Here is a 26,857-nt window from a genome sequence, read left to right on the forward strand (position 1 = left end):
TAGCTTGACTTTAGCAAGACAAAGCAACAGGAGCTGTTGCTGAAAGAACATGGTGCTAAAATCTGGGAGCCTTTTTGCACCACAAATTAATCTTTTTTTATATGAAGGAGGGGGGAAAAAAAGAAAGAAAAAAAAAAGATGAATTCTTTCTTTCTGTTGTAAGACAATAATTTACAGGAGTAGCTTTAATTACTCAGCAGGCCTGCAGCTTGGTGGAAGATTCATGCTGGTGTTTGGTTTCTCCTCCCATCACTGGGCTGGGTTGGGTTTATTTGCAGCCTGAATGGATGAACAGCTGTGCTGCAGGTGTTTAGCAAAGCTCTTTCAGTGGCAGCTGCAGTGTGTTGCCCTCCAGTGAGACTGCATTGATCCCAAACCTGTCTCCATTGATTTCAGAGCGTTCAGAGTTCGTGTGAGCATCTTGCAGGATCTTTTGATACTTTTTGCTGGGTTCAGACCTGGCTGGCTGGGCCCAAAGAGATGTGATAAAGGGGGTTAAATCCAGCTGGTGGCTGGTCACAGGCAGTGTCCCCCCAGGGCTTGCTACTGGGGGCCTGTTTAATGTCTTTAGGAGTGATTGGGATGGGGAGATTGAGGCCACCATCAGCAAGTGTGCAGAGGACACTAAACTGAGCATCAATGTTGATCTGCTGAAGGGGAGGAAGGCTTTGTAGAGACATCTGAGCAGGTTCAATCAGTGGGCTGAGGCCAGTGGCATGAGGTTTAGTGAGATCAAGGGCTGGGTCCTGCACTTGGGTCACAACTACCCCAAGCAACACTCCAGGCTTGGGGCAGAGTGGCTGGAAAGCTGCAGAATCCCCTCCTTCCCTGCTGCCCATGCAGGTGGTGGCTTGTTCTACATTCCTCTAGAGTATTCCAAGGCAACACAAAGAGTACCTGTGGAGTAGGGAGGACTTTCAGGCATAATGTGAACCTATCAAAGTGTCACCTCTAGGATGTCTTCAGAGAGCAGCAGCATCCTCAGTGAGTATTCCAAAGCATGTAGAATATAATGGAGAGAAACAAGCAATAGGAAGGCTTTGTTTTGACAGCTTTGGTACAGGGAGAGAAGTGCTGAGAAATTCAGATCATAATGAATTTCAGCAGCTGTTGAAAATAGGAAGGTTTGAGGTTATTTTAAGACACAGCCATGTTTTGGTTTATTTGGGCTTTTTGTTTTGTTTTGTTTTTTTTTTCAGGTTTCCCTTCTGCCACCCAAACAGAGATGACATTTGCTCTCAGACAAGTTGTTGTACAGAAACAAGTCTAGCAGGTCAGAGAGGTTCTCCTGCCCCTCTACTCTGCACTGGTGAGGCCACATCTGTAATATTGTGTCCAGTTCTGGGCCCCTCAGTTCAAGAAGGACTTCAGGGAACTGCTTGAGAGAGTCCAGCAGTGAGCCACAAAGCTGCTGCAGGCAGTGGAACATCTCCCTGTGAGGACAGCCTGAGGGAGCTTGGAGCAGAGGAGCCTGAGGGCTGCCCTCATTGCTCTTGATAAAGATGTGCAGGGCAATGTGGGAAGGACAGAGCCAGGCCCTGCTCAGGGATGTCCAAGGACAGGCCAAGGGGCACTGGGGGCAAGCTGGAGCAGAGGAGGTGCCACAGGAACAGGAGGGAAAACTTTTCCCTGTGAGGGTGACAGCCCTGGAGCAGGCTGCCCAGAGAGGTTGTGGAGTCTCCTTCTCTGGAGACATTCAAAACCCTCCTGGATGTGTTCCTGTGTGAACTGGCCTGGGTCACCCTGCTCTGGCAGGGGGGTTGGACTGGATGATCTCCAGAGATCCTTTCCAACCTCTACCATCCTGTGATTCTGTTCTTTGTGCTTTAGTTTGAGTGGGGACCTTGGGTACTTCTCAATTCCGTAACACAGAGTAAATATTCTGTGATAAAGCAGCAGCCTGGATCCTTGTCTCTTGTCTGCATAGGAATTCTCCTGTTAATGAATATCATCGGGAACATTTGGGTTTAGTCAAAATCTATCCTTTGGCCAATCTGTGTTGATCAATGCCTGCTGGTTTTTTGTAATTACTTTGTAAGGAAAAGGAAAAAAAAAAAGGAAAAAAAAAACAAACCTGCAGCTGTAGAGGACTTAATGGAATGAAATTAAATTCACCATGGAACTACAGCCAAAGAAAAGCATTGATCTGGCCTAACAAAACAGAAGATGATTACAGAACCCCCTGCTGTCAGAGGTATCAACATATTAGGAGATTAGATAAAGATTAGAATGTTTCAAAGAATCCTATTTTTAAAGAGGCAGAGAACAGCCAAGGTGGTGGCTCAGAGCTGAGTCCCCAAGCAGCACCAGACTCCAGGATGGCAGCTGGTACAAAAAAACCCCAAAAACAAACAAATGAACAGAACAAAGTCCCAAGAAAGTTCCACACAAAGTTGTGCTCTACCCAAGGAGTAGGGATGTGGAGTCTTACACCTGTAAAAGGGCTTCTGCTGTTGTATCATAGAATCACAGAATGGCTCAGGTTGGAAGGGACCTCACAGCTCAGCTGCTCCAACCTCCCACCATGGGCAGGGACACCTCTCAACCAGACTCAGCTGCTCAAGGCTTCATCCAACCTGGCCTTGAACACCCCCAGGCAGGAGGCAGCCACAGCCTCCCTGGGCAGCCTGTGCCAGAGTCTCACCACCCTCCTACTTCCTCAGCTCCAGTCCAACCCTGCTCTGCCTCAGCTTCAAACCATTCCCCCTTGGCCTGTCTCTAGACACCCTCAGGAAAAGTTCCTCTGCAGCCTTCCTGCAGGATCCCTTCAGGTCCTGGCAGGCAGCTCTGAGGTCCCCCTGGAGCCTTCTCTTCTCCAGGCTGCACACCCCCAGCTCCCTCAGCCTGTGCTCACAGCAGAGCTGCTCCAGCCTTGGATCATCTTTGTGTCCTCCTCTGGACTCACTCCAGCAGCTCTGTGTCCTTCTAATGCTGGGGACACCAGGAGTGTCCCAATGCTGGTTTAATGCTGCAGCCTTTAAATGCCTTCTCCCAAAGAGCAAAGCTGAAAAACTAGAGGGGTCTGAAGCAGTCATGGCACAATCACAGCTTCAGCACAAGCTTTGATATCATTATTAAATTCATACAAATTTCCCCTCTTATCTAGCTTGTTCTTTGCTGTCTAATTAGTCCAACCATGGGTAGTTTGTGTTCCTTTTCTTGAGAGGGGGACCCACAGAACCAAGCAGTGAGAGCAGTGTTTGCAGGTTTTAATTACACATGAAAGACTTTTCCCCCTGAACTTTGTGTTTTCCTGAAAGCAGAGGGATTCCCTGCGGGGCCATATCAGTGTCGTGCTCCACATGCTGTGAGGGCATCTTCTGTTGAACAGCACTTAATTAATTGCCACCTCTTAATGGCAGGCTTCTCATACAAACATTACCTTTAAGGCAAGCATACATCAGAAAAGGCTGCAGTGTGCCCTTTGCCTGCAATCCCCACTACCAGCCAGGCTCAGCACACTGCTCTGCAGCTGGGAATATTCCAGAAGATGCAGATGAAGGCCAGGATGTGGCCCCAAGTTTCCCCAAAAGCTTCAGCTTGTTTCATTTGCCAGGCAGGGAGTGTTGCAGGTAATGTGCAGCCAGGTAGATGGCCATGATTTCAAATGCCTGTGCTCAGTCACCCACGGCTGCACATCAGGCTCAGAGCAATCCTCTTTGCAGGATTAGTCTGGGGAATCCTACACCAAAATCCCATCAGCAGTGGGGTCCAGGCCTCTTTGGGCAAGCAGCTTCAAGGCAGCCGTGGTCACAGAGGTGTTCACCTCAAGGACATCTGAGCTAAGGCTCAGCTGAGAGCTGATCTGATAGCTAAGGCTCACAGGGCACTGCTCAGTGAAGCTCTACACATGATGAAACCTTCCTTGCATGCAGTCTTGGAGAATCTCTTGAGAAAGGGATAAGTAAACCAGGCTTTGCCCTCCCTGTTCAAATGCATTCTGAAGTTTTACAGCACAATTAATGCTTCTCTCAGGAGCTTTACTAGGGAGGTTCTCCTCCCCCTCTGCTCTACCCTGGTGAGGCCACATCTGGAATAGTGTCTGGTTCAAGAGGGACAGGGACTTGCTGGAGAAGGTACAGCAAAGGGCTCCAAAGATGTTGAGGGGACTGGAACACCTCCATGATGAGGAAAGACTGAGAGAATTGGGGCTGTTTAGCCTGGAGAGGAGCAGCCTGAGGGGGGATTTGATCAATGCTGATCAATGCTTCAGGGGTGGGTGGCAGGAGCAGAGGGCAGGCTTTGTTCAGTGGTGCCCAGTGACAGGATAAGGAATAAGGGGCACAAACTTGAACTTCAGAAGTTCATCTGAACATGAGGAGCGACTTCTTTAATTTAAGGGTGCTGGAGCCCTGGGGTAGGCTGCTCAGAGTGGTTATGGAATCTCCTTCTCTGGAGACTTTCAAAGCCCACCTGGATGTGTTCCTGTGTGACCTTGTTTAGGTGACCCTTCCTTAGCAGGGGGCTTGGACTCCCTGATCTCCAGAGGCCCCTTCCAACCCCTGCCACTCTGTGAAGTTCTGTGAGGACCACCACAAGGGGGCCTTGCCACAGCACTGCCTTGAGCTGCTGTGTTCAGCAACATTAGCCAAGCAGGGTGTGGAGTTTGAGAGGGACACCAAATGCCCTTTCTGACTGGCAAGGACATGGAGTAGAACTGCTTTGCTCTGCTCTCTTTACATGCTGTTAAAAATAACTGCTATTACTTTTTAATTTCACTTCAGGGCATTCTCTGGGCATTCAGGTGTTTATGAGGATGGGTTCAACCAAAAAAGCTTGGGTAGCACATTCCAGCTAATGACTTCATGGTTTTCCTCTCAACAGTTATCAAACCCTAGAATTGGACTTTTTAATAGCTAGTAAAATAACAAATTATCTAAATAATTTTGGTACTGATTTGAATATTTGGTCCTAAGTTGAATTCTTCTGCTAGTCCCATTTTCCCAACTGCCAGAGCAGAAAATAAATAAAAGGCAACCCTAGGAAGCTTCACTGGGTGAAGGGACTTTGGATTTATCCCTTTTGAGATGCTGCTCTGCTGCTCTTTTCATTCCTAGTAGTTAACTTTGCAAGTTAAATCTTTTTCTTTTTTCTCACTGTTAGTTTGAGCTCCTGATGGGTAAGATGGGAATAAACCACTGTGGACAGGGAATCACAGAAGTGCTTGAAAGCACTTAAAGAGGTTCACAGATTGCATTGGGTTGGAAGGGACCCTCGAAGGTCACCTTGTCTAACCCCCCTGCAGTCAGCAGGGACACCTCCAACTAGAGCAGGTTGCCCAGGGCTACATCAAGCCTGATCCTGAATTTCTCTAGGGATGAGAGGCCTCAACCACATCCCTGAGCAGCCTGTTCCAGCATCTCACCACCCTCATTGTGCAGAACTTCCTCCTCGTGTCCAACCTACATCTCCCCTGCCCCAGTTTCAATCCATTGTCCCTCATCTATCCCCACAGGCCCTTCTGAACAGCCCCTGCCCAGCCTGCCTTTGTTTCTCAGAGCACTTGGCTGCTTTGCTGACTTGCTCTGTGTCTCGGTTTCCCCACGTGAGCTGCAGGAGTGGCATCATCTGGGAGCCATGCAGGGGAGTGTGTAGGACTGGAGTAGTATTTGTCCAAAGCTGGACTGAGAGAGGGCATGAACTGTGAGGCAGAGGCTTTGATCTGTGGGAAGAGGCTTGGATTTTGTCTTTTATTATCAGTTGTTCAAGCCCAGTTCATTTGGTAGCCAATTCAAAGCCCTCAGGTTGTGAGGAAGAAGTGACCTTCTAATCCCTCTGTGCAGGACCTAATAAGAAGCTCCTTAACTACCTACTGCCAGCCTTCAATCTGCTAAATGGGTGGTGATGCATTATTCTGTATGCTTCCTGTTCTTGCCTTGAGGTGATCATTTCAGCAATGGAAGACAAAGTGCAGACACATGAAATAATTACAACAGCAAGCCTGGCTGGAGCCTGTCAGTCTGTGTCAAGCTCCCCAGACTTCCTGAATCTCTGAATTTCTTAAGCTCTTTTGCTGATTGTTGCATTCAGTGCTTGGTGGTAAAATCAAACCTGCTTGAAAGGTAGAAAAAAAACAAAACCAAAACAACTCAAAAATACTATCCCACTGTTTTGATGTATTTTAAGTCAGGATTTAAGCTGTGTGTCCAAAATAGCACTACAAAAGTGAGAGCCCCTCAAGCCACACCCCAGACTTTGCTCCTTCCCTGTTTCAGTTGCAGAACCTCCTTTCATTTGACTTTTGCAGTTTGACAGTTGCTCAGCAAGGAGGATGTTGTGCTCATGACAAATTTGTATGAGCCTTGCAGACAGGGCTTAGAAAGGAGCCTTTGGTGAAGGGCTGGATGACAAATCAAACCTGGATCGACATTTGGGGCTCATCAGCTTACATGGGAGACTCAGAGTTGGAAAAATCATGGCTGTGTCTAAGAGTGCATTAAATAACACCCAAGCTTAAACACAGCTGTTCAAAAGTTTTATGAATGGGTCAGTTTTAGATTGAAGTGAAGGAAAGAGGAGGTTAAGCTGCTTGGCCACGTCGCTGAGGTGTTAGCAAGGAGCTCATTAATTTGGAAGTTCAGGGAATAATTCCTGGCTGTTAAGCATGGGTTTGGTGTTTCAGGTACTGAGGTGTGACCTGGTCAATCAAAATTGAGTACAGAAACTGAAGGCTGAGGAGGGCAGATTGAGACTGGAGATTAGGAAGAAATTCTTTAGAGCGAGGGTGGTGAGACTCTGTCACAGGCTGCCCAGGGAGGCTGTGGCTGCCTCCTGCCTGGGGGTGTTCAAGGCCAGGTTGGATGAGGCCTTGAGCAGCTGAGTCTGGTTGAGAGGTGTCCCTGCCCATGGTGGGGAGGCTGGAGATGATCTCTGAGGTCCCCCAGCCTGAGCCATTCTAGGAGCCTATGATTATTTTTTTCTAAATCTAAAACTTGCCTCAGAAGCCATTTTTATGTTGATGCTTCCATGTTCCTTTCTCCTTTGGAAGCTGCTCTTCATATTTAGTTGGAAGTTGATTTCACCAAGGTGTTTTTCCAGCTAATAGGTGGTCAGCACATCTCTGCTGTCAAACCTGAGAGATTCCTGAGGAAGTGACAGGGATTTCTTGATGTGCCAGAGCAGTGGTGGCTCTTGTGTGCCACTTGTAAAGTGAGCCTGTTGACAGCAAAGGCCAGGCAGAAGGATTTTACCATACCATCCTGCTTGGAAAATGAAAATGTATTTTTGGTGCAAAGATAGCAACTTCAACACCACAGACAGAAAATCAATCACCATTTTTTGCTAGGGAAGCTAAAATGTTATCTGCTGCTGCTAATTTCTGTTTGTTGCTCCACAACTGCTGCCTTCCCTCTTTTATTTTTTTTTTTTTTTTTTTTTGTGAAGACAGAAATCCTGATCCTGAAGCCTGAGTGCTGTGAACTCCTCCTTTCTCTCCTGCTGTGTAGAGCAGAACCATGGTTGAATCATCTCTTTCTGTGCATGGTTGTCTTTAAGCTATTTCATTTCTGTCCCTTAGGCATCATCCTCCACCAGCAAACTCTCCTGCAAGTGGAGCACTGTTTGCTTTTGCTATTAATCACTTTGCTAAAGGTCAGCATATACCAGGGCTTAAAGATCTGCATTTTGCACAGCTCTTGTGGTACCTTCTGCTTTGCCCAGGGGGTTTGGGCTCTAATCTCCAGAAGTCCCTTCCAACCCCTACCCTTCTGTGATTCTGCTGAAGTTGTTCTCCATACATCTTCAAGTGCTGGTGCAAACAAGCTGCACAGACAAGCTGGTTGTTGGAGGGGCTTTGCTTTTAAGGTGGCTTCAAATCTTTGTCTGTTAACATGTTCTGGTTGGTTAGTTTGGAGAATTTCAAGGAAGAGTTTTTCTCTCTCATAGAGCTGTACAAAGAGTTTACTCCCTTTGCTTTCAAATCATTGAATCATAGAATGGCTCAGGTTGGAAGAGACCTCAGAGAGCAACCTCCCACCATGGGCAGGGACACCTCTCAACCAGACTCAGCTGCTCAGGGCCCCATCCAACCTGGCCTTGAACACCCCCAGGCAGGAGGCAGCCACAGCCTCCCTGGGCAGCCTGTGCCAGAGTCTCACCACCCTCACACTGAAGAACTTCTTCCTCAGCTCCACTCTAACCCTGCTCTGCCTCAGCTTCAAACCATTCCCCTTTGTCCTGTCTCTAGACACCCTCAGGAAAAAGCCCTCTGCAGCCTTCCTTTCAGGTCCTGGAAGGCAGTTGGGGTACTGTGGGGCTTGTGTGGGTGGGGAGGTTTTCTGCTGAACACAGTGAGAGCTGCAGGTGTGATCTTCAGAAGAATTAAATAGTTAAATAGAAGCTGACTACAGAAACCTTTCGGTGCAGTGAGGAGTGAATGCCAAGTGAGCAGGAACGTTGAGCTGCTTTGAAACAGCTGCAGATTCAGTGATGTTTGGCAGTTTAACTGCAGGCCAACCCTTTGAGGTGAGAAAAACCATTTGGTAGCATTTTATCTGTTTCTGTAGGGCATCAGCTTCAACTGGTGGACTCTCAGTAGCTACATGTCAGCTAATTAATCATTTAATTTGCTGTCATGTTACTAGGTGAACTGGTGTCCTGGTAGCAGCATGGATCAGAGTTAATGGTTTCCTAATGATGGCAGGAGCTGGAGCAGCCCTGGCCCTCCTGGTTGAGTCCAGCTTTCCTCTGGTTGCTGGTGGAAAAATCTTTGATGTGAGCTTGCTGGGAGTGAGAGCTCTGCCTGCTAACACAGGAGGTTTGCAGCTCTTTGTGTTCACAGAGCTGAGTCCATTCTCCTCTTTATACAGGAGGAGATCTCCATGGGGCAGCAATGAGCCTTTGTGGCCAACAGGGCCAATGGTGTCTTGGGGTGCAGCAAGAAAAGTGTGGCCAGTAGGTCTAGGAAGGTTCTCCTCCCCATCTGCTCTGTGGTGTTGAAACCACAGATGGAATACTGGGTCCAGTTTTGGGCTCCCCAGTTCAAGAGGGACTGGGACCTGCTGGAGAGAGTCCATCAGAGGCTATGAGGATGATGGAGGGACTGGAACTTCCCTGTGAAGAAAGGCTGAGCCCTGGGGCTGTTTAGTCTGGAGAGGAGAAGGCTGAGAGAGGATCTGATCCATGTCTATAAATACCTGAGGGGTGGGTGTCAGGAAGAAGGTGCCAGGCTCTTTTGGGTGGTGCCCAGTGATAGGACAAGGAGCAATGGATACGAGCTGGAACCCAGGAGGTTCCACCTCAACGTGAAGAGAAACTTCTGTAATGTGAGGGTGCTGGAGCCCCGGAGCAGGCTGCCCAGAGAGGTTGTGGAGTCTCCTTCTCTGGAGACTTTCAAGACTCACCTGGGTCTGTTCCCGTGTGACCTGTCTTACATGATCCTGCTTTGGCAGGGGGTTTGGACTCAGTGATCTCTGGAGGTCCCTTCCAACACCACTGTTCCATGGCCCTGTGATACGTTGCTCAGGTGTTTTGATATCAAACCATCCTGCAGCTTTTGCTCTGTGAGGAAGCAGAGATTTTTTTAATTGGCTGTGGGGGTTTGTTCATGCTATCATCAGACCTTTTCCTACAGCAACACAGAGCTCTCTGTTGGGGGGGGAATACTTCAGAGGATTTGCCTAGAGAGCCTTTAATCAAAAAATTATTGACCTCTTCCAAAAGAAAGCTTTAAGCACAGGCAGTGTAACTCCAGAGTGTAAACAGGCATCTGAAGGCAAAATAGAAACAGCCAGTTTAAAACAAGAAACCCCCAAAGTAACCTTGCTTTAAAACCCAGCCTCATTTCTCTCCATCTTTCAGCCTCTGTCTGTGTGCAGGGAATGGCTTTAGTCAGTGTAAAAATCTAATTAAATCTTCCCATGGCAGTGATTCAGAGCTGACCCTCGCTCCGTGGAGCAGCTTATTAGAATAATAAACCACCCCCTGCTGAGAGGCACTGGCACTGACAGACAGCCCAGCCACTGCCTGAGCAGCCTGGGTTGTCTTCAGAGGCTGCAAAAAAAAAAAAATCATTTATTGTCCTTCCTGGAGCAGAACTTTGGAGCTGCCATCTGACAGAGTCCGGCTTGTCACCTGTGACCGTGTGCAGTCCCACCCGGCGGAGGGTTGCTGCCTGTCACTCACTCACAGGGCACTGGACAGCTTTGCTGCTTCTTTTTTTTTTCCTTCTCATCCAACCTGGCCTTGAACACCCCCAGGGAGGAGGCAGCCACAACCTCCCTGAGCAGCTTGTTCCAGAGCTTCACCACCCTCCTACTGAAGAACTCCCTCAGCTCCAGTCTAACCCTGCTCTCCCTCAGCTTCAAACCATTCCCTCTTTGCCTGTCTCTAGACACCTGCATCAAAAGTCCTTCTGCAGCCTTCCTGTGGAACAATGAACAAGAGTTACAAGCTGGAACCCAGGAGATTCCACCTCAGCATGAGGAGAAACCTTTTCACTGTGAGGGTGCTGGAGCCCTGGAGCAGGCTGCCTGGAGTTAGGGTTAGGGTTAGGGTGAGTCTCCTTCTCTGGGGGACTTTCAAAACCCACCTGGATGTGTTCCAGGTACTGGAAGGCAGCAGGGAAGCTCTTCAGGGGAAATGGAGCAGGTACAAGAATCCACTTGTGAACAGAACTCTGTTTGCTTGCCCTGGTGCTTGTTTGGCTCTAGTCCAGGTTTCAGCCCTTGAAGCACTTTCAACTCTCTGCCTGTTCCTCACAGTGGAGGAGCACAGGCAGAGCAGAGACTCCAGCCTCTGAGCAGCCCCCATGACCGCAAAGGCTGTGTGATCTCTGCTGTGCCTGCAGACTGCTCCTTGTGTGCCAGGGGAGAGAACAAATTGAGGGGGAAGCTGATCACAGGGGTGGGAAAGTGGCCAAAGAGGAGCAGGGAATTTCTGCAGGTGCTCTGCTGAGCTGGCTGCAGTGGGGTTGGCAAGCCCAAGAGTAACTGCAACAAGAAGCCTCTTCTTTAACCAACTCTGGTGTTTAAAAAGAACTTTTTTTTTTGCATATTTTTTTTCCCCCCTGGAGAATTTGCTGAAGGCAATGAGCTCTCCTCCCCCACGCTGACTTGCAGTGGAAGCCACGCAATTAATTTCCATGAGCCCTATAAAAAAAACCCTCTGAGCCTAAAGAACAGCTTGTCAGGCTGAAGGAGGAGTGGTGCAAGTGGATTTCAGAGAAAATCAGATTTTGAAGGACTTTTCTCTCTCCAAAATGTCTGCCCTGGGAGAGCCTTGACTTCACAAATGCCCAATTGTTGCACTTGTGCTGTGCAGTTCTGGTGCTGGAGTGTGAAAGATGACCTTGAAGGAGGCTTTTGCTAAACCTCTGCAGTTTTGGGGATAGATTTGTCTCTCTGTGATATCACAAGCAGGTTGAAATCCTTGGTCAGAGCATAATCCTGAAGGGAGGAAGTCAAGGCTAACCATGAAACTCCTTCAAGACCTCTTAGAGCAGGTGATCCCAGAAGTTGGAATGGGTATGTGGTGAGAGGTCTGTGTGCTGCACTGCACTGAGCTGTCCGGGTGCTGGAGCCTTCCTAACAGTAGCTCAGCTTTTCTCTTTCTTCACCTTTAATTCCCTCTTCATTACAGAAGAACAAACTGATCTTAAGTGTCCTGACAGGCTGCTGTCAAGTACCCCAAGTACCCTTAGAAGCTGTGCTGTGAGGACTTGTCTGCTTTCACCATAGTGGATTGTTTTAATAAAGCAGGAGGTCTTGAAGTGGCTGCTTCAAGTCTGTTGATGAAGCCTAAGGTTTGAGTCTCTTTTCAGTGTTTCTCAGTAACAGGACAAGGAGCAGTGAGTAAAAGCTAGAACACAGGAGGTTCAACCTCAACATGTGGAGAAACTTCTTTGCTGTGAGGCTGCTGGAACCCTGCAGCAGGCTGCTCAGAGAGGTTGTGGAGTAGGCTCTGAGCAACCTGATCTAGTTGAGGATGCCTCTGCTTTTACTGTAGAGGGGGCTGGACTAGATGACCTTTGGAGGTCCCTTCCCACCCAAACCATTCTATGGTTCTATAATTCTTCTTCTCTGGAGACTTCCAGAACCTACCTGGATGTGTTCCTGTGTGACCTGCCCTGAGTGATACTGCTCTGGCAGAGGGGGTTGCACTGGATGATTTCTGGAGGTCCCTTCCAGCCCCTAACATTTGTGATTCTGAGATACTTCCTACTTCTACGTATTCCAGCATCTTGTTCCAAGGGAGCAGCAGCATTCTAGAGGAAGAAACCAGAAATTGTCACTGTGAGGACTTGAGTGAAATGACAGAGGCCATATTTTTCATGCTTTTGTCTATGATGAGTTCTTTTTGTTGTTGTGCCTTTTTTTTTTTCTTCTTGCTAATTTGTCCTTCAGGTACTTCTGAGCATCCTTAGATAAAAGGTGTCAGCATGTTACAAGCTTTAGAAATCCACTTGGAAAATCCAACAGGAGTCTGGTGCAGGCTCTGAGGTAATGGGCAGCACTGGGTCCTACTGAACTGATACAGACAAAACCTGTCTGACACAATGCTCTGCTCTCCTGCTCTGACTTTAGCCATTCTCCAGAGGGGGTTATCCTTAATCCTCCCTTCCTCCCAGCCTCTGGAATTTGTGCTGCCTTCACTGTGCTCTGGGACTCAATGTGCCTAACAAACAAGCACTAAGATCTCTCCTTTCCAGCAGTGCTTGTCATATGGTCACAGTATATGAAAAGGTCTAACTGTGCACAACCTGCTGTGCTTCCTCTTCATCAATCTCTCCACCCAAAGGTGAAATCTCCCTGCCTGGGAGAGCTGCAGAATACAGAGCAGGTATCATGCATCAGCTGTTGCTTTTCATCAAGGAGCTAAGTACTGTAATTTCTGCTCTGTTGAGGGAGAAATAAAGCACAAAGAAAGAAAGTGAGAAGACTTTGCTATTGAAGTCATTCTTCAATAGCAGAGCTGAAAATAACAAGCTATAAACCCCTGAAGTGTAGCTGAAGGAGGCTGAATTCAGGAGCAGCAGCCTGTGGTGCTGGGCAGTGTCAGGCTCCCCTCAGGCAGCCAGGCCACACAATAGGACCTTGCCCATCTGCAGCAGCCCCCTTGGCTTAGCCTGGGAGCCTAGGTGGGCTAAGGACCAGCCTAGCATCACTTGGAGGCCTCAACTTAATGCATTCTTTGGAGCCTTTTTGTCAGGGCACCATCTGGTGTTTAGTGCAGAGCAGCAGGGCATGGTTTGATCCCCGTCCCTCACTGCAGGGCTGGCTGCTGAGTGCAGCAGAGGTGGCTTCACCTGGCACTGCAGAGCCAGGCAGCCTCAGGTGAACTCTGCTAAGGTGGTGGAGGGGATGGGAATCATCCCTCTGAGCTGTGTGGAGTTGTGCCAGCAGTTTGTGATAGGGTGCAGCAAGAAGAGTGTGGCCAGCAGGTCAAGGGAGCTTCTCCTGCCCCTCTGCTCTGCCCCAGGGAGACCACACCTGCAGTATTGTGTCCAGTTCTGGGCTTCTCAGTTCAATAGGGACAGGGAGCTGCTGGAGAGAGTCCAGTGGAGGCAACAAAGATGCTGAAGATCTGTGTGATGAGGAAAGGCTGAGAGCCCTGGGGCTGTTGAGCCTGGAGAAGAGAAGGCTGAGAGGGGATCTGATCAATGGCTGTAAATATCTGAGAGGTAGGTGTCAAGAAGGAGGGGCCAGGCTCCTTGTGGTGGTGTCCTGTGACAGGACTAGGGGTAGTGGATACAAACTGGAGCTCAGGAAGTTCGACCTCAACATGGGGAGAAACCTCTTCGGTGTGAGGGTGCTGGAGCCCTGGAGCAGGCTGCCCAGAGAGGTTGTGGAGTCTCCTTCTCTGGAGACTTTCAAGGCTCAACTGGATGTGTTCCTGTGTGACCCTGCTCTGGCAGGGGGGTTGGACTCAATCTCTGGAGTCTCTTCCAACCCCTACCATTCAGTGACTTTTTGAATTTGTATTTTATTTTATTTTTAAAAGGCCAACTGGATCTCTTGGCCTGAATTTCTGCTGAGGACTTTGGGTACAGCTTTGCTGTTGTGTTCAAATGCAGGCTAACAGGTGGGACACAAATTGTGTGACAAGTTAGGAGCAATTCAAGAACCATTTCTGTAGATAAACAGATGTTACCACTCTAATTACTGTTGTTAGCATTTATTGTTGGGTTGTGGAGCAACATCTCCCTTCAAGTAGCCAAACAATGCCTCTGTGCTCTGAAGTGTTGCTTCTGAAATCTCTGACTGCAGAACTGGGGGGGCTGCTTTTCCTCTCCAGCTGATATATAAAGGAGTTAATGTTTTCCATGCAGTACAGACTGGTTACAGGCTCAGGCAAGATCCTGGTGATGACTGCAAAGTAGATGCCTGCTTGTTTTGTTATCCAGCTTTCACACATTCTAATGTCCATATTCCTTTCTTGATTACTGCTGTGAATTAGAATCATAAAATGGCTCAAGTTGGAAGTGATCTTCCCCCTTGTCCTATCACAGGACACCACCAAACAGAGCCTGGCACCTTCCTCCTGACACCCACCCCTCACATATTCACAGGCATTGCTCAGCTCCCCTCCCAGCCTTCTCCTGTCCAGAGCAAACAGCCCCAGGGCTCTCAGCCTGTCCTTATCACACAGATGTTGCAGTCCCTTCAGCATCCTCTTAGCCCTCTGTTGGACTGTCTCCAGTATATCCCTGTCCCTCTTCAACTGGGGAGCCCAGAACTAAAGGCATTTTGAAGTGTTCCACAGGAGCACAACCAACACACTGAAATATGGTTGGGACTTGGGCTGCAAGGGCTCTGTTTGCAACTTCAACTTTTCCTTAGCAGAAGTTAGGCTGTTTGAGGTGGTGCCCTGGAACTGGCTGTTGTGAACAGATGTCTTCTTTTGCTCTGTCCTCACAAAGCAGGGTGAGAACATGTGTGTTTTCAGAGTGCTTTCAAGAGGTGTGCTTATTTAATGTAAATGTGCAGCTGCCTGGAGCTGGTTTGAGCCAGGGGCAGGTCTGCATTTCATCAGCCTTCAGCATGAGAACCTGCCTGCAGTTGGAGCTTTGCTGGCAGCTCCTCTCTTTCAGGACCTGCCTTGCAGATTTACACCACATCACCTAGCAGTGAAGCACTGTAGAATTCGGAATTGTACGTGTTGTATAAAAAAAAAATCCTCCAGTAGAAGCAACACATTTCCCCCACCTAACCCAACATTTTATTGCTGGAATAGAATGACCCCAATGTACATTAATCCTGGCCCATGATGCATGGGCCCAGCAGGAATTGTGCTGGCACACAGGCAACTGACTCATGAAACCACTTTAGGTTTAAATTAATACATTTTTCTTCTATTTTTTTCTCCCCCCAAAGCCAGCTCAGTTGTGTGCTCCAGCTCCTCCAGCACAGCAGAGCTGAGGGGGCTGGCTGCTGCAGCATGCAGGAGGGGATGTGTCACTGCCTTGTGTCACTGCCTTATGTCACTATTGGTGCTGAAGACTGCAAATTTGTTGAATCAGAGCCTGAGGTTTCTAAAATGTCTTTGTAAATCCAGCCCCTCAAACACTCTGTCTTGGCTTCTAGGGAACTGGCCAAACCCCTTCCACATGAATCCTTCAGTGCTGCAGCAGGTTTGGCCTTTTGTGAGTGAGAAGTGCAGATGGTGAAGTGTTTGATCCAGCTCTCTGTGCATATGCTTTTGAGGCAGACCACCCTGTGTTTATGTGTAAACACTTTGAGACTATTTAGGCACAGAACTTAATCTTTTGCATCCACTCAATAATCAAATGCAATTCCTCTGTGACTGAAATAACATCCACAGCACAGTTGGAGGCAAGCTGAACTTGCAGGAGGAGCTGGAAATCTGCCTTGCCTTGGGTTTGGTGAGACCCCACCTGCAGCACTGCATCCAGTTTTGGGGGCCCCAGCATAGGAAGGAGCTGGAGCTGCTGGAGAAGGGTCCAGAGGAAGCCACAAAGATGATCAGAGGGCTGGACAACCTTGCTATGAGGACAGGCTGAGAGAATTGGGGCTGTTCAGCCTGGAGAAGATAAGGCTCCAGGGAGACCTTAGAGCAGCATCTCATTATCTGAAGGGGCTACAGGAGAGCTGGGGAGGGACTTTCGACAAGGGCTTGGAGTGACAGGATGAGGGAGAATTGAAGCTTGAGGAGGAGGGAAGATTTAGATGGGAAGTTAGGAAGAAATTCTTGACAGGGAGGGTGGTGAGACACTGGAACAGGTTCTCCAAGGAGGTTGTGGAGTCTCCCTGATGTTGTTGAAAACCTGTGTGGCCATGGCACTTTGGGATGTGGTTTAGTGACTGTGGTGGTGTTGGGCTGATGGTTGGACTTGCTGATCCTGGAGGCCTTTTCCAACCTTCATGATTCTGTGAATCTTTGCAAATTTGTTCCTTAGGACCTTGGTTCAGGGTGTCTTAGCAAGTTTGTTCCCTACACTCCACAAGCTGCCTCCTTCCACACCTGGGGATTCATTGCAGAGGCTCTTCAGAGCTGGAACTCCCTGGTGCTGATTTTAAGCCCCACAGAGCTGGACAGACTCAGCTTTACCCCTGCTGCCCTCAGCTTCCCTGGTGGCAGTTAGGAGTCAGGCAGTCCTGGGCAGGAGGTGATGTTGTTGCTTTCTGTGTCATGAATAAAGATTTGACATCAGGAAGGGGGAGGCACTGAAGGAGCAGCAGAGACCAAGTTGGTGCACAGATGAGAAGGGAACAGAAGGAAACTGAGAGGAGCCTGGAGGAGCCTGGCTGGAGTCTTCCACCAACAGAAACTTAGAAGTTGGGTGAGAAGAGAGAGGGAACTGCTGCAGCAGTTTGCTCAGGAAGGACAAGAGGACAGTAAACAACTGAGAGAGAAGACAGCCTGGCAAGGAAGCTTAGAGCTGGAGGAGAAGTTTGTCAAAACAATCAGGAGATTTTAGTAGTGGAGGCAGAAAATGGGCGTTTAGATAGAGACTGGAGAGAAGGAAAGAACAGGAGCCTTGGATTAACAATAAAGAAACCAACAGCAAAAACCTGTGGAATGTGAGGAAGGAGGCAGAGCCTCCCAGGATCAATGTCCAGATGTCCTGGATTGTGCCAGCTGGCCCATTTAGGCTTTAAGTCTCTTTCTCAGTGTGAGAGTTGTCAGATTTCTTCTCAGGCTCTTCATTGCCCACCCAAGCAGGAAGTGGCATCTCACACAAGCTGGCAGAGGTCACCAGTTTTAATAACTGTTGTTAATTGATGCTTCTGAAAAGCTTTCTATCAACCTGAATGTGCTACCTGCAGAGCCTTGCTCAGCAGGCAGCTGAATCAAATTAAAACTTTAATTCATTGATTAATAAATCACAGCAGAGCTTGGGACTGCCTCAGCTGTTCAAACTGGAGCATTTCACTAATCAGGTTGCCTTGAAAACTATTTAATTTCCTTATAGAATCTCTGAGTGTGAGGGTGCTGGAGCCCTGGAGCAGGCTGTGGAGAGGTTGTGGAGTCTCCTTCTGTGGAAGCTTTCAAGACCCACCTGGATCTGTTCCTGTGTGACCTGTCCTGGGTGACCCTGCTCTGGCAGGGGGGTTGGACTGGATGACCTTCAGAGGTCACTTCCAACCCCTAATATTCTGTGATTCTGTGATCTGGGAGCCAATATTTAGAGTGCTAGCAAGTGAGAGAAGGTGTGGAGAGTTTCCCTATTGCTCTCCAGAATGTCCTGAATCCAGGTCCAAGAGATTTGGAAGTTTTTCTTCATCTCTCAGTGGTGTGTTCCACTGACTGTATAGGAGAGCTCATGCTCTTTTGTAGTAAAAATGTGTATTTTTCCCTCTGTCTTCCCAGTAAAATCTTCTTTCTTGCAGAAGCCCTCCTCAGATAATTAATGCCTGCTTTTCAACCCTTTTAATTGTTGTATTGAGTGGAGGAAATGAACAGCATGCAACTTGAACACTGTGTGAGATGGATGCTCCTGAAGTGTTGTTGAAGCTGTTAAACATCACCTTACATTGGATTGCTGGATCTGATCCAGGGAAAAGAAAGAGAGAGGGGGGAAAAAAGGGAGAGAGGCCACATCTGAGAAGGAAGCCATCTGTCCAGTGTGGAGCTGCAGGGCATTCCTGCTGAAGTCCTTTGCTAGATGAGTGTGGTCTGGGGGCTATTGCATGAATCAGAGAGATGCCACAGCACCATTTATCTACAGAGATGGCTCCTGAATGCTTTCTGCCTTGTCAGCATGCTGCTTTGGTACAAAACTTCTCAGTTAGTATTCACAAAGTCACAGATTGCCCTGGGTTGGAAGGGACCCTCAAAGGGCATCTTGTCCAACTCCCCTGCAGGCAGCAGGGACACCTCCGACTGGATCAGGCTGCCCAGGGCCACATCAAGTCTGATCTAGAATGTCTCCAGGGACAGGGCCTCAACTACATCCCTAAGCAGCCTGTTCCAGTGTCTCACCACCCTCAATTGTGCAGAACTTTCTCCTGATGTCCAACCTAAATCTGCCCTGCTCCAGATTCAATCCATTGCCCCTCATCCTATCCCCCCAGCCCCTTCTGAAGAGCTTTTCTCCAGCCTTCGTGCAGGTCCCCTTCAGATATTGAAATGCACCTCTCAGGTCTCCCTGGAGCCTTCTGTTCTCCAGACTCAACAGCCCCAACTCTTTCAGCCTGGCTTCATAGCAGCCCTCTGATCATCTTTGTGGTCTCCTCTGGCCCCCTCCAGCAGGTCCATGACACTCTCGTGCTGGATGCCATGCTCCAGGTGGGGTCTCAGCAGAGCAAAGGGGCAGAATCCCCTCCCTTGGCCTGCTGGCCACATTCCTCTGGATGCAGCCCATCAACCAACACCCCAAAGTCTCTTTCTTCAGGGCTGTTCTCAACTCACTCTGCACCCAGCCTGGATTTGTGCCCAGATGATGGAGAAGCCATGGGGTGACAGTTTGTCTAGACGCTCTTCAGCCCTTTGTAGGTGGAACAATGCCTGGTTTAGGACAAAAGGAGAAGCTCCCACCATACAATTTCAGCTTGTCTTGAATTCTGAGAATTCTATGGATTTCTTTTTTTTTTTTCCCTTCCTTTTAAGCTATGCCAAATGTTTGAGCAAATCTATTTCCATTTGCGTTAGTTCTCCTGGGCTTGTAAATGCTTGTTCCAAGCTGCATCTTTTGTAAGTAGGAGAAAACTGAGATGTGGTAAGAATGTCAGGGGGAAAAAAAGTTAGAAGTGCTTATTGGCAAAGTAAAATTAGCCTTTTCTCCATCCTTAAGTGCTGTGCTTATCTGAGGTGGAGTAAAAGGTTCGGTAACAAAAATAGGAACTCTTCATCGTTTTGAGCTGGAAGTGATGGGGCAGAGATGTGTCAGTTGTGACTCTGCTCATTCTGGCACTGAATTACTGCATTTTGGGTTGGCAAAATAAGTTCCAGACAGCAGCTTTCTCTGACCCTCATTCCAGAGAGCCTCAGGAGTGCACTTTGGCTTGTCTTGATCATATGTTCTTCAGTTTTCTCTGCAGTCATCACCAGTTACACTTCTACATTACTTTGCAGCATCTGATTTATCATCCCCATCCCTTCATGAGATGTCTTACCAGATGTCCTCTCTGAAGGACATATCTACAGGAGAATTCTGCTTTAGATGAGGTTGTTTGTCATTTGGTGGTTGAGGCCGCCATGTAGTTGGGCTAATTGTGTAATTATGTATTCATCTTTGAAGGATCCTTCTGTTCTGATGAGTCCTCAGGACACCCTGATGTCTGCTGGAAAGAAGGCAAAGGGGCACAACAATGATAAGCACAGCAGTGCTCTTCTGTCACACAGCTCTTGGATTTTCTCTGCCATCTTCTTGACTGAGAAGAGAAGTGAGAGTGGGGAGACACTGGAACAGGTTGCCCAGGGAGGTTGTGGATGCCTCATCCAACCTGGAGCTGTTCAAGGCCAGGTTGGATGAGGCTGTGAGCAAGCTGATCTAGTGGAAGGTGTGCCCTGCCCATAGCAGGGGGCTGGAACTGGATGATCTTTAAGGTCCCTTCCAACCCAAACCATTCTATGAATCTGTAACAAGCTCTGAGCCTTCCCAAAGGAAAACCTTCTGGTTCCTCAAGTGTTTAGTTTTCATTTTGTTCTTTTGTCAGCTGCTCTATGAAGAGTGATACAAAATTAACTGTATGAGGGGAATCTTCTTGATCTGGGCCCCTCAGTTTAGGAAAGATGTTGAATTGCTGGAGCATGTCCAGAGAAGGGCAACGAGGCTGGGGAGAGGCCTTGAGCACAAGCCCTATGAGGAGAGGCTGAGGGAGCTGGGACTGTTTAGCCTGGAGAAGAGGAGGCTCAGGGGAGACCTCATTGCTGTCTACAACTACCTGAAGGGAGGTTGTAGCCAGGAGGGGGTTGGTCTCTTCTCCCAGGCAACCAGCACCAGAACAAGAGGACACAGTCTCAAGCTGCGCCAGGGGAGGTTTAGGCTGGAGGTGAGGAGAAAGTTCTTCACAGAGAGAGTGGTTGGCCATTGGAATGTGCTGCCCAGGGAGGTGGTGGAGTCCCCATCCCTGGAGGTGTTCAAGAGGGGATTGGACGTGGCACTTGGTGCCATGGTTTAGATAGTCATGAGGTTTAGGGTGACAGGTTGGACTTGTGATCTTTGAGGTCTCTTCCAGCCTTCTTGATTCTATGATTCTATGATCTGATTTTTTTCTGATTATTTTTAATCCTTTGGAAGAGTAGGAAGAGAGATCATCCAGTTCCAACTCCCCTGCCATGGGCAGGGACACCTCACACCTGACCAGGTTGCTCCAAGCTTCATCCAGTCCAGTCCTAAACTCCTCCAGGGATGAGGTGTCCATAACTTCCTGGGTGACCTGTTGCAGTGTCTCACCACCCTCATAGTAAAGAACTTCTTAATGTCCAACCTAAGCCTACCCTGGATGATGGAGGATGAGTGGCAGTGGCTAATACCCTCATGCTCCATCTCCTGGTGATGGCAGTCTGGGGGTCTTGGATGGGTCTTTTACAATCATGCATTAAGAATAGCGTGGCCAGCAGGTTGAGTGAGGTTCTCCTCTCACTCTATCTGCCCTGGGGAGGCCACATCTGGAGTATTGGGTCTGGAGTATTCCCAGTTGGAGAAACAAGGAATTACTGCAGTCCAGCAGAGGCCACAAAGATGATGAGGGGACTGAAGACTTTGGTAAACCCTCTGCCTGTTTAGTTCCTCCAAAAGAGAGTCAGGAGATGCCATCCTAGGGATTCCTGTGCTTGGAAGATGATGTATCCTTCAACCTCCTGAGGGATAAGCGTGGACATCTGATGGCAGGACTTAGAGGCTGACAGGTTTGGACTTTAAATGGAGTGAGTGTGGTTGAAGGGCAGAGCAGTTTGTTATGAAAGCATCTTGCAGAGGCTTTGGTGTGCTTCCTCTTGCTGAGGACTTTTTGCATTCTGCCTGCATTCATGTTTTGAAGAACAGGCAGGTGTCAAAGAGTTTGGTTCAGGAGGGTGCTGTGGACCCTGTGGCCAGGAGCCTGGCTGCTAACCCTGCTGTTTGCTGTCCTTGGTAGGTACGTGGACGATGTGATCAGTCGCATCGACAGGATGTTCCCCGAGATGTCCATCCAGCTCTCCAGGCCCAACGGGACCTCAGCAATGCTGCTGGTGAGTTGGATCACCTAACCCCCTGCAGGTGGAGTTCTCAACAGGCAGAGTTACCATTCCTGAAATGCTGCTTGGTAATGAGGAGGTTTTAAACAAACTGTTCCTGACTCAGCAACACAGGGTTCAGAGTCACAGAATGGGTTGGTTTGGAAGGGATCTTAAAGATACTTGGTTCTAACTCCCTGCCATGGGCAGGGACGCTTCCCACTAGCCCAGGCTACTCGAGGCTGGCCTTGAATACCTCCAGGGAGGCAGCATTCACAACCTCCCTTGGCAACCTGTTCCAGTGTCTCAGTACCCTCACTCTAAAGAACTTCTTCCTAATCACTCTAAAGAACTTCTTCCTAATCTCCAGTCTAAATCTCCCATCCTCAAGCTTTAATCCATTCCCTCTCATCCTGTCACTCCCAGCCCTTATCAGAAGTCCCTCCCCAGCTTTCCTGTAGGCCCCTTTCAGGTACTGGATTTTTCTTTATCATAGAATCATCATAGGATGGTCTTGGTTGGAAGTGATCTCCAAAGGTCATCTAGTCCAACCCCCTCTGCAGTCAGCAGGGTCACTCTCAACTAGATCAGGTTTTCAAGAGATTAACCAAGTCAGAGCTTAAAATAAACAGCTGGCATGAAAACATTTAATCTGCAATTGTTGGATTCCCTAAGTGGAACAACAAATTCCAGAAAAAAGTTGAATCATCAGTGCAGACTTAAGAGGTTTGAAGTCTTGGAGGTTTTTGCATTCCCTTTTAAGCTGACTTTTATGTTGAGAAACTATTTTGCTATAGAAAAACATTTGGGTTCACTTCCTTTACTTTTAAACCCTTTCCATTCTCTTAGAGCTCTTCTTTGGGCCTTCCACTTCTGGTGGCTTTTTGAGGTCAGAAACCAGCTGATGCTTTTCAGTCTTCAGGCCCAATTAAGGAATGAGGTGGATGTGACTGGTAAGAGAGAAGGCAGAGTGACAAGGTGGTTGCTGTAGAAGCAGCAGTCATTTAGTCAGCTCCATGTTGCAGTTGCTCCCTAAATCAAGGGCATGATTGCTACAAGATCATGGCCCTGTACTGAACCAGTGCTGTGCATATTTTCCTTGGATCAGAGATCAAAAAGCTTGTTTTTAAAGTATTTTTGTACGTGCTTGTGTGATGGATTTAGCATTTCTTCTCCCAGGCAGGTTTTCCTTCTTTCCCATCTGTCTCAGTTGATGTTGCCAATATGGCACTTTCCATCTGGCCCTGACTGCTACGAAAGCTTTTGCTGTTTTCAGCCCCAGATCATTCAGTGCAAGGTGCTGCAGGATGGGCAGTGTGAAGAGCACCTCCCCCAGAAGGGAGGTTTCTGCAGTGCTTGTGATTTCTCACACTGAACTCCTCCCAGGTTGGGTTTGGAGCTGCTCCCATGCAGCAGGGTGCTTTGCCACAGCACCACACCAGGCAGATCGTGCTGGGGCCATCTAAAAGTGTTTCACAACTGTGCTCTTTGTCCAGAGTGAATTAACTACCTGTGTAGTATCAAATTGTTGTCATCCTGGGACTATTCATAGCATACCTCCTGCTGCTCATGGAGGTCTTGGATGCAGAGGTCATGGAATTGTTCCAGTTGGAAAAGACCTCTAAGATCACTGAGCCCAACTGTTCTCTGCCTCTGCCAGGGCTGATGCTAACCCACGTCCCTCAGCACCTCTGCCTCTGTGAAACCCCTCCAGGGATGGGGATTCAACCACCTCCCTGGGCAGCCTGTGCCAGTGTTTGAGAACCCTTTGGGTGAAGAAGTTTCTTCCAATGTCCAACTTAAATCTCCCCTGGTGCCACTTGAGGCCTCTTCATCTTGTCCTATCACTTGTTACTAGGGAGAAGATTGGCTCCATCCTCCTTCCAGGAAGTTGTAGAGGGCAATGAGGTCTCCCTTCAGTCCTCCGCCAGACTAAACAACCACAACTCCCTCAGCTGCTCCTCACCAGATCTGTTCTCCAAACCCTTCACCAGCCTCATTGCCCTCCTCTGGACCTGCTCCAGCACTTTGATGTCTTTCTTTTAGTGAGGGGCCTGAACCCAGTCTAGTTACTACCTTAAAGCATCTTTAAGCACAGTCATTGACCAGACATAAGATCTGTTCATCTCCAAAGGCACTGGTAACCAGCCTGCATATTTTAGGAACCTACAAATGTCTGGCAGGAGATGGAGAAGAAGGGGAAGGGAATGTCTGGGAGATTCTGTGAAACCTCAGGAGAGCTAAAGATTTTACCAAATAAATCATCTTTAGGAAAACCAGAAAATATTAGCCCCAGCCTCTCCAACTCCATGTGCACATGGAAATCAGTTTCTATCCTCAGCTGCAGAGCTGAGCCCTTGGTGGGCTAAGGTTCTCCTGGTGCTTCATGAGGAATCATTACCAGCCATGTGAGCCTGCTGGCCCTTTCTGCTGGGCAACCTTTGTGTTAAGCTGGGTTCTCCCTAAGCAGGGCACAGCTTCCACCGAAGCTCAGAACTTGAAGCAGAAGGAAAAAGAAATTGTTCTTGAGAGCATGAATGCTGTGTCTTGAAAAGCTGCTGCCTCCTGGTCCTTTGAGGTTGCTGCTTTCCTCCAGATGATACAGAGGGGTTTGTGCTTTAGATTTATACCCAGCAATTGTAGCTCATTGCTCTGGATTTATGGGACACAAACCAAACACATAAATAATTGAAACCTTTCTGAGCTGGGTGAAATCCTCAGCTGCTTCTAAAAGCAGTTTATTGTGGCATTTCAAGGTGCTGTTTAATCCCAATCTTCACCAGTGTTTTTTTTCCAGTTAATCTTTTAATCTCCCTATGCATAAAACAAACAAACAAAAGCCTAAACACAGAATTGTATCAGCTTTAATAACAGGGTGATGCTAAATTAATTTGCAGCAGCAGCAGAGGGAACTGTGGACTCCTTAAGGTGTTTGTGAGATTTGGTTGGTCAGTTGCCAGGAATTGTAAATGGATAAACCTCATAGAATCACTAAGGCTGGGAAAGGCCTTTAAGATCATCCAGTCCAACTGTAACCCAACTCCCATCACCACTAAACTATATCCTGAAGCACCACATCTACAGCTTCTTGAACACCTCCAGGGATGGGGACTCCACCACCTCCCTGGGCAGCTTGTTCCAGTTCCTCACCACTCTTTCAGGAAAGAAGTTTTTTCCTAGCATCCAACCTAAACCTCCCCTGGCACAACTTAAACCATTTCCTCTCATCTTATCTCTAGTTGTCTGGGAGAAGAGACCAACATCAGCCTCACTCCAACCTCCTTTCAGGTACTTGTAGAGAGCTGTGAGGTGCTGGAGCAGGCTGCCCAGAGAGGTTGTGGAGTCTCCTTCTCTGGAGAGATTCCAAACCCACCTGGATGTGTTCCTGTTACACCTGCCCTGGGTGATCCTGCTCTGGCAGGGGTTTGGTATTCAATGATCTCTGGAGATCCCTTCCAGCCCCTATCACTCTATGATTCTGTGTGAGCAGGAGATGGCAAGTAAATTGTTCTCTTGCTTGTCTGTTATAAGAATAAGGAAGTTGAAGAAGAATCTTTTGATGGGGAAATGAACAAGAGCAGAGAAAGACCCATGAGAAACCTGCTCAGCTTTGCTCCCTCCACAGGGTTCCAGTGCCCCAGGGTTGTTCTCCAGTCCCAAAGCCTTGCAGGCCTGTGGTGCTGTTCCCATAGGTTTATGTTCTACAAGATCAGGCTTGGGTTTCCTCCTCGAGAAGTTCCTCTGTGCTGTAATTTAGAGTGGGGGAAAAAAAGAGGCAGAGTCCAGTTCATGCTCTGCAGCTGTGCTGGGCTAGCCTGAGCCTTCCAGCAGTGTGAGTGGCCACTGGCAAGATCTGTCCTTTAACCTTTGACCAATATCCTGTGCCAGTTTCTTCCCCTGCCATGGGAGCAAGGGGATCAGCAGCTCATTCTTACTGTGAGGAAACCATTTCAAGCCCTACATTTGTGCTGCCTTTTTGCTCACACACCACTGCAATTAGGTTCAGCTAATGAAAGGTAAATTCCAGCCCTTGCACCAAAAGCCAGAAACCCTTGTAAAGAACCTAATTAGAATGGTTGTTTATTTAGACTCTAATGGCTTAATTGCATCTTCTCTTGCTATTTACAAATAGGCATCATTAAAGAATAATGAGCATGTGAGGGATGGAGCAGTGTTCCTAGCAGCAGCAGATGAGACAGAGGGGAAGAGATAACGAGGTGGAAGTCTGGGTGGGATTTTATCTTTCATACAAAGCCCTGGTCTGCAATGTATAGAAATGTGGTTTGCAGGCACTGGGCTGATGAGGAAGATATTCAAGTGGGAGGATAAGCTCATGGCTGGCTGTGTAGAATCAGCACATCAGTTGGGTTGGAAGAGACCTTTAAGATCATCAACTCCAGCACTCAGAACCACATCTACACAGCTTTGAAGCCCCTCCAGGGATTTGGCCAGCCTGTTCCAGGGCTTGACAAGCCTCTTGGGAAGAAATTGTTCCTCGTGGCCAGCCTTGGGAAGAGAAGGCTTAGGGGAGACCTTAATACCACAGAGCAGGATGTAAAGGGTGACCACCAGGGAGAGGGAGACTCCCTTTTTGCAAGGTGTCCCATGGGGAAGACAAAGGATGATGGGAACAAGCTACTGCTGGGGAGGTTCTGATTGGAATCCAGAAGAAAGACTTTCCCCCATGAGAACAGTTGGACTTTGGAGTCATCTCCCAAGAGAAGCAGTGGAGTCCCCTACATTGAACAGCTTTTAAGACTCAGCTTGGCAAGTGCTGAGTCAGCTCATTTCAGCTAGACTGTGACCTGGAAGATTTGGATCAGATGATCCTTGGGGTCCCTTCCAACCTGGCATTCTATGATTCTGTGAACTTAAACCTGCCCTGGTACAACTTGAGGCCATGGCCTCTTGTCCTATCATTTGAGCATCCCAAATTCAACCATCCCAGAAGAGCCTGAGATGTGGGGGAACATCTCAGGAGTACCTGAGTTGGGGAGCTCAGCACAGGGTGGCAGCACCTGAGCCACATCACCTTCCCTGTCCTCACTCTCCCACCTCAAGTGGTCTGCTCTGAAGTCTCAGGGGAAAGCCTGTAACAGGGACTGTAGCCCAGTACCTGAAGGGATCCTACAGGAAGGCTGCAGAGGGACTTTTCCTGAGGGTATCTAGAGACAGGACAAAGGGAAATGGCTTGAAGCTGAGGCAGAGCAGGGTTAGACTGGAGCTGAGGAGGAAGTTCTTGAGTGTGAGGGTGGTGAGACTCTGGCACAGGCTGCCCAGGGAGGCTGTGGCTGCCTCC

General features: G+C 48.4%; 1 protein-coding gene across 2 annotated transcripts in view; it reads left to right on the plus strand.

Annotated features, from left to right (window-relative positions):
• The window catches only part of MED27 (mediator complex subunit 27), a 94,709-nt gene that overhangs the window by 43,320 nt on the left and 24,532 nt on the right, over nucleotides 1–26,857 (plus strand). For both annotated transcript variants that reach the window (XM_054393372.1, XM_054393373.1), the window contains exon 4: nucleotides 21,480–21,573. In XM_054393372.1, coding sequence (XP_054249347.1) covers nucleotides 21,480–21,573 — 94 coding nt within the window. The remainder of the gene's footprint in view (nucleotides 1–21,479; nucleotides 21,574–26,857) is intronic.

Source organism: Indicator indicator, chromosome 28, assembly GCF_027791375.1.
Source record: "Indicator indicator isolate 239-I01 chromosome 28, UM_Iind_1.1, whole genome shotgun sequence".
In the NCBI taxonomy this organism is placed as follows: Eukaryota; Metazoa; Chordata; class Aves; order Piciformes; family Indicatoridae; genus Indicator; species Indicator indicator.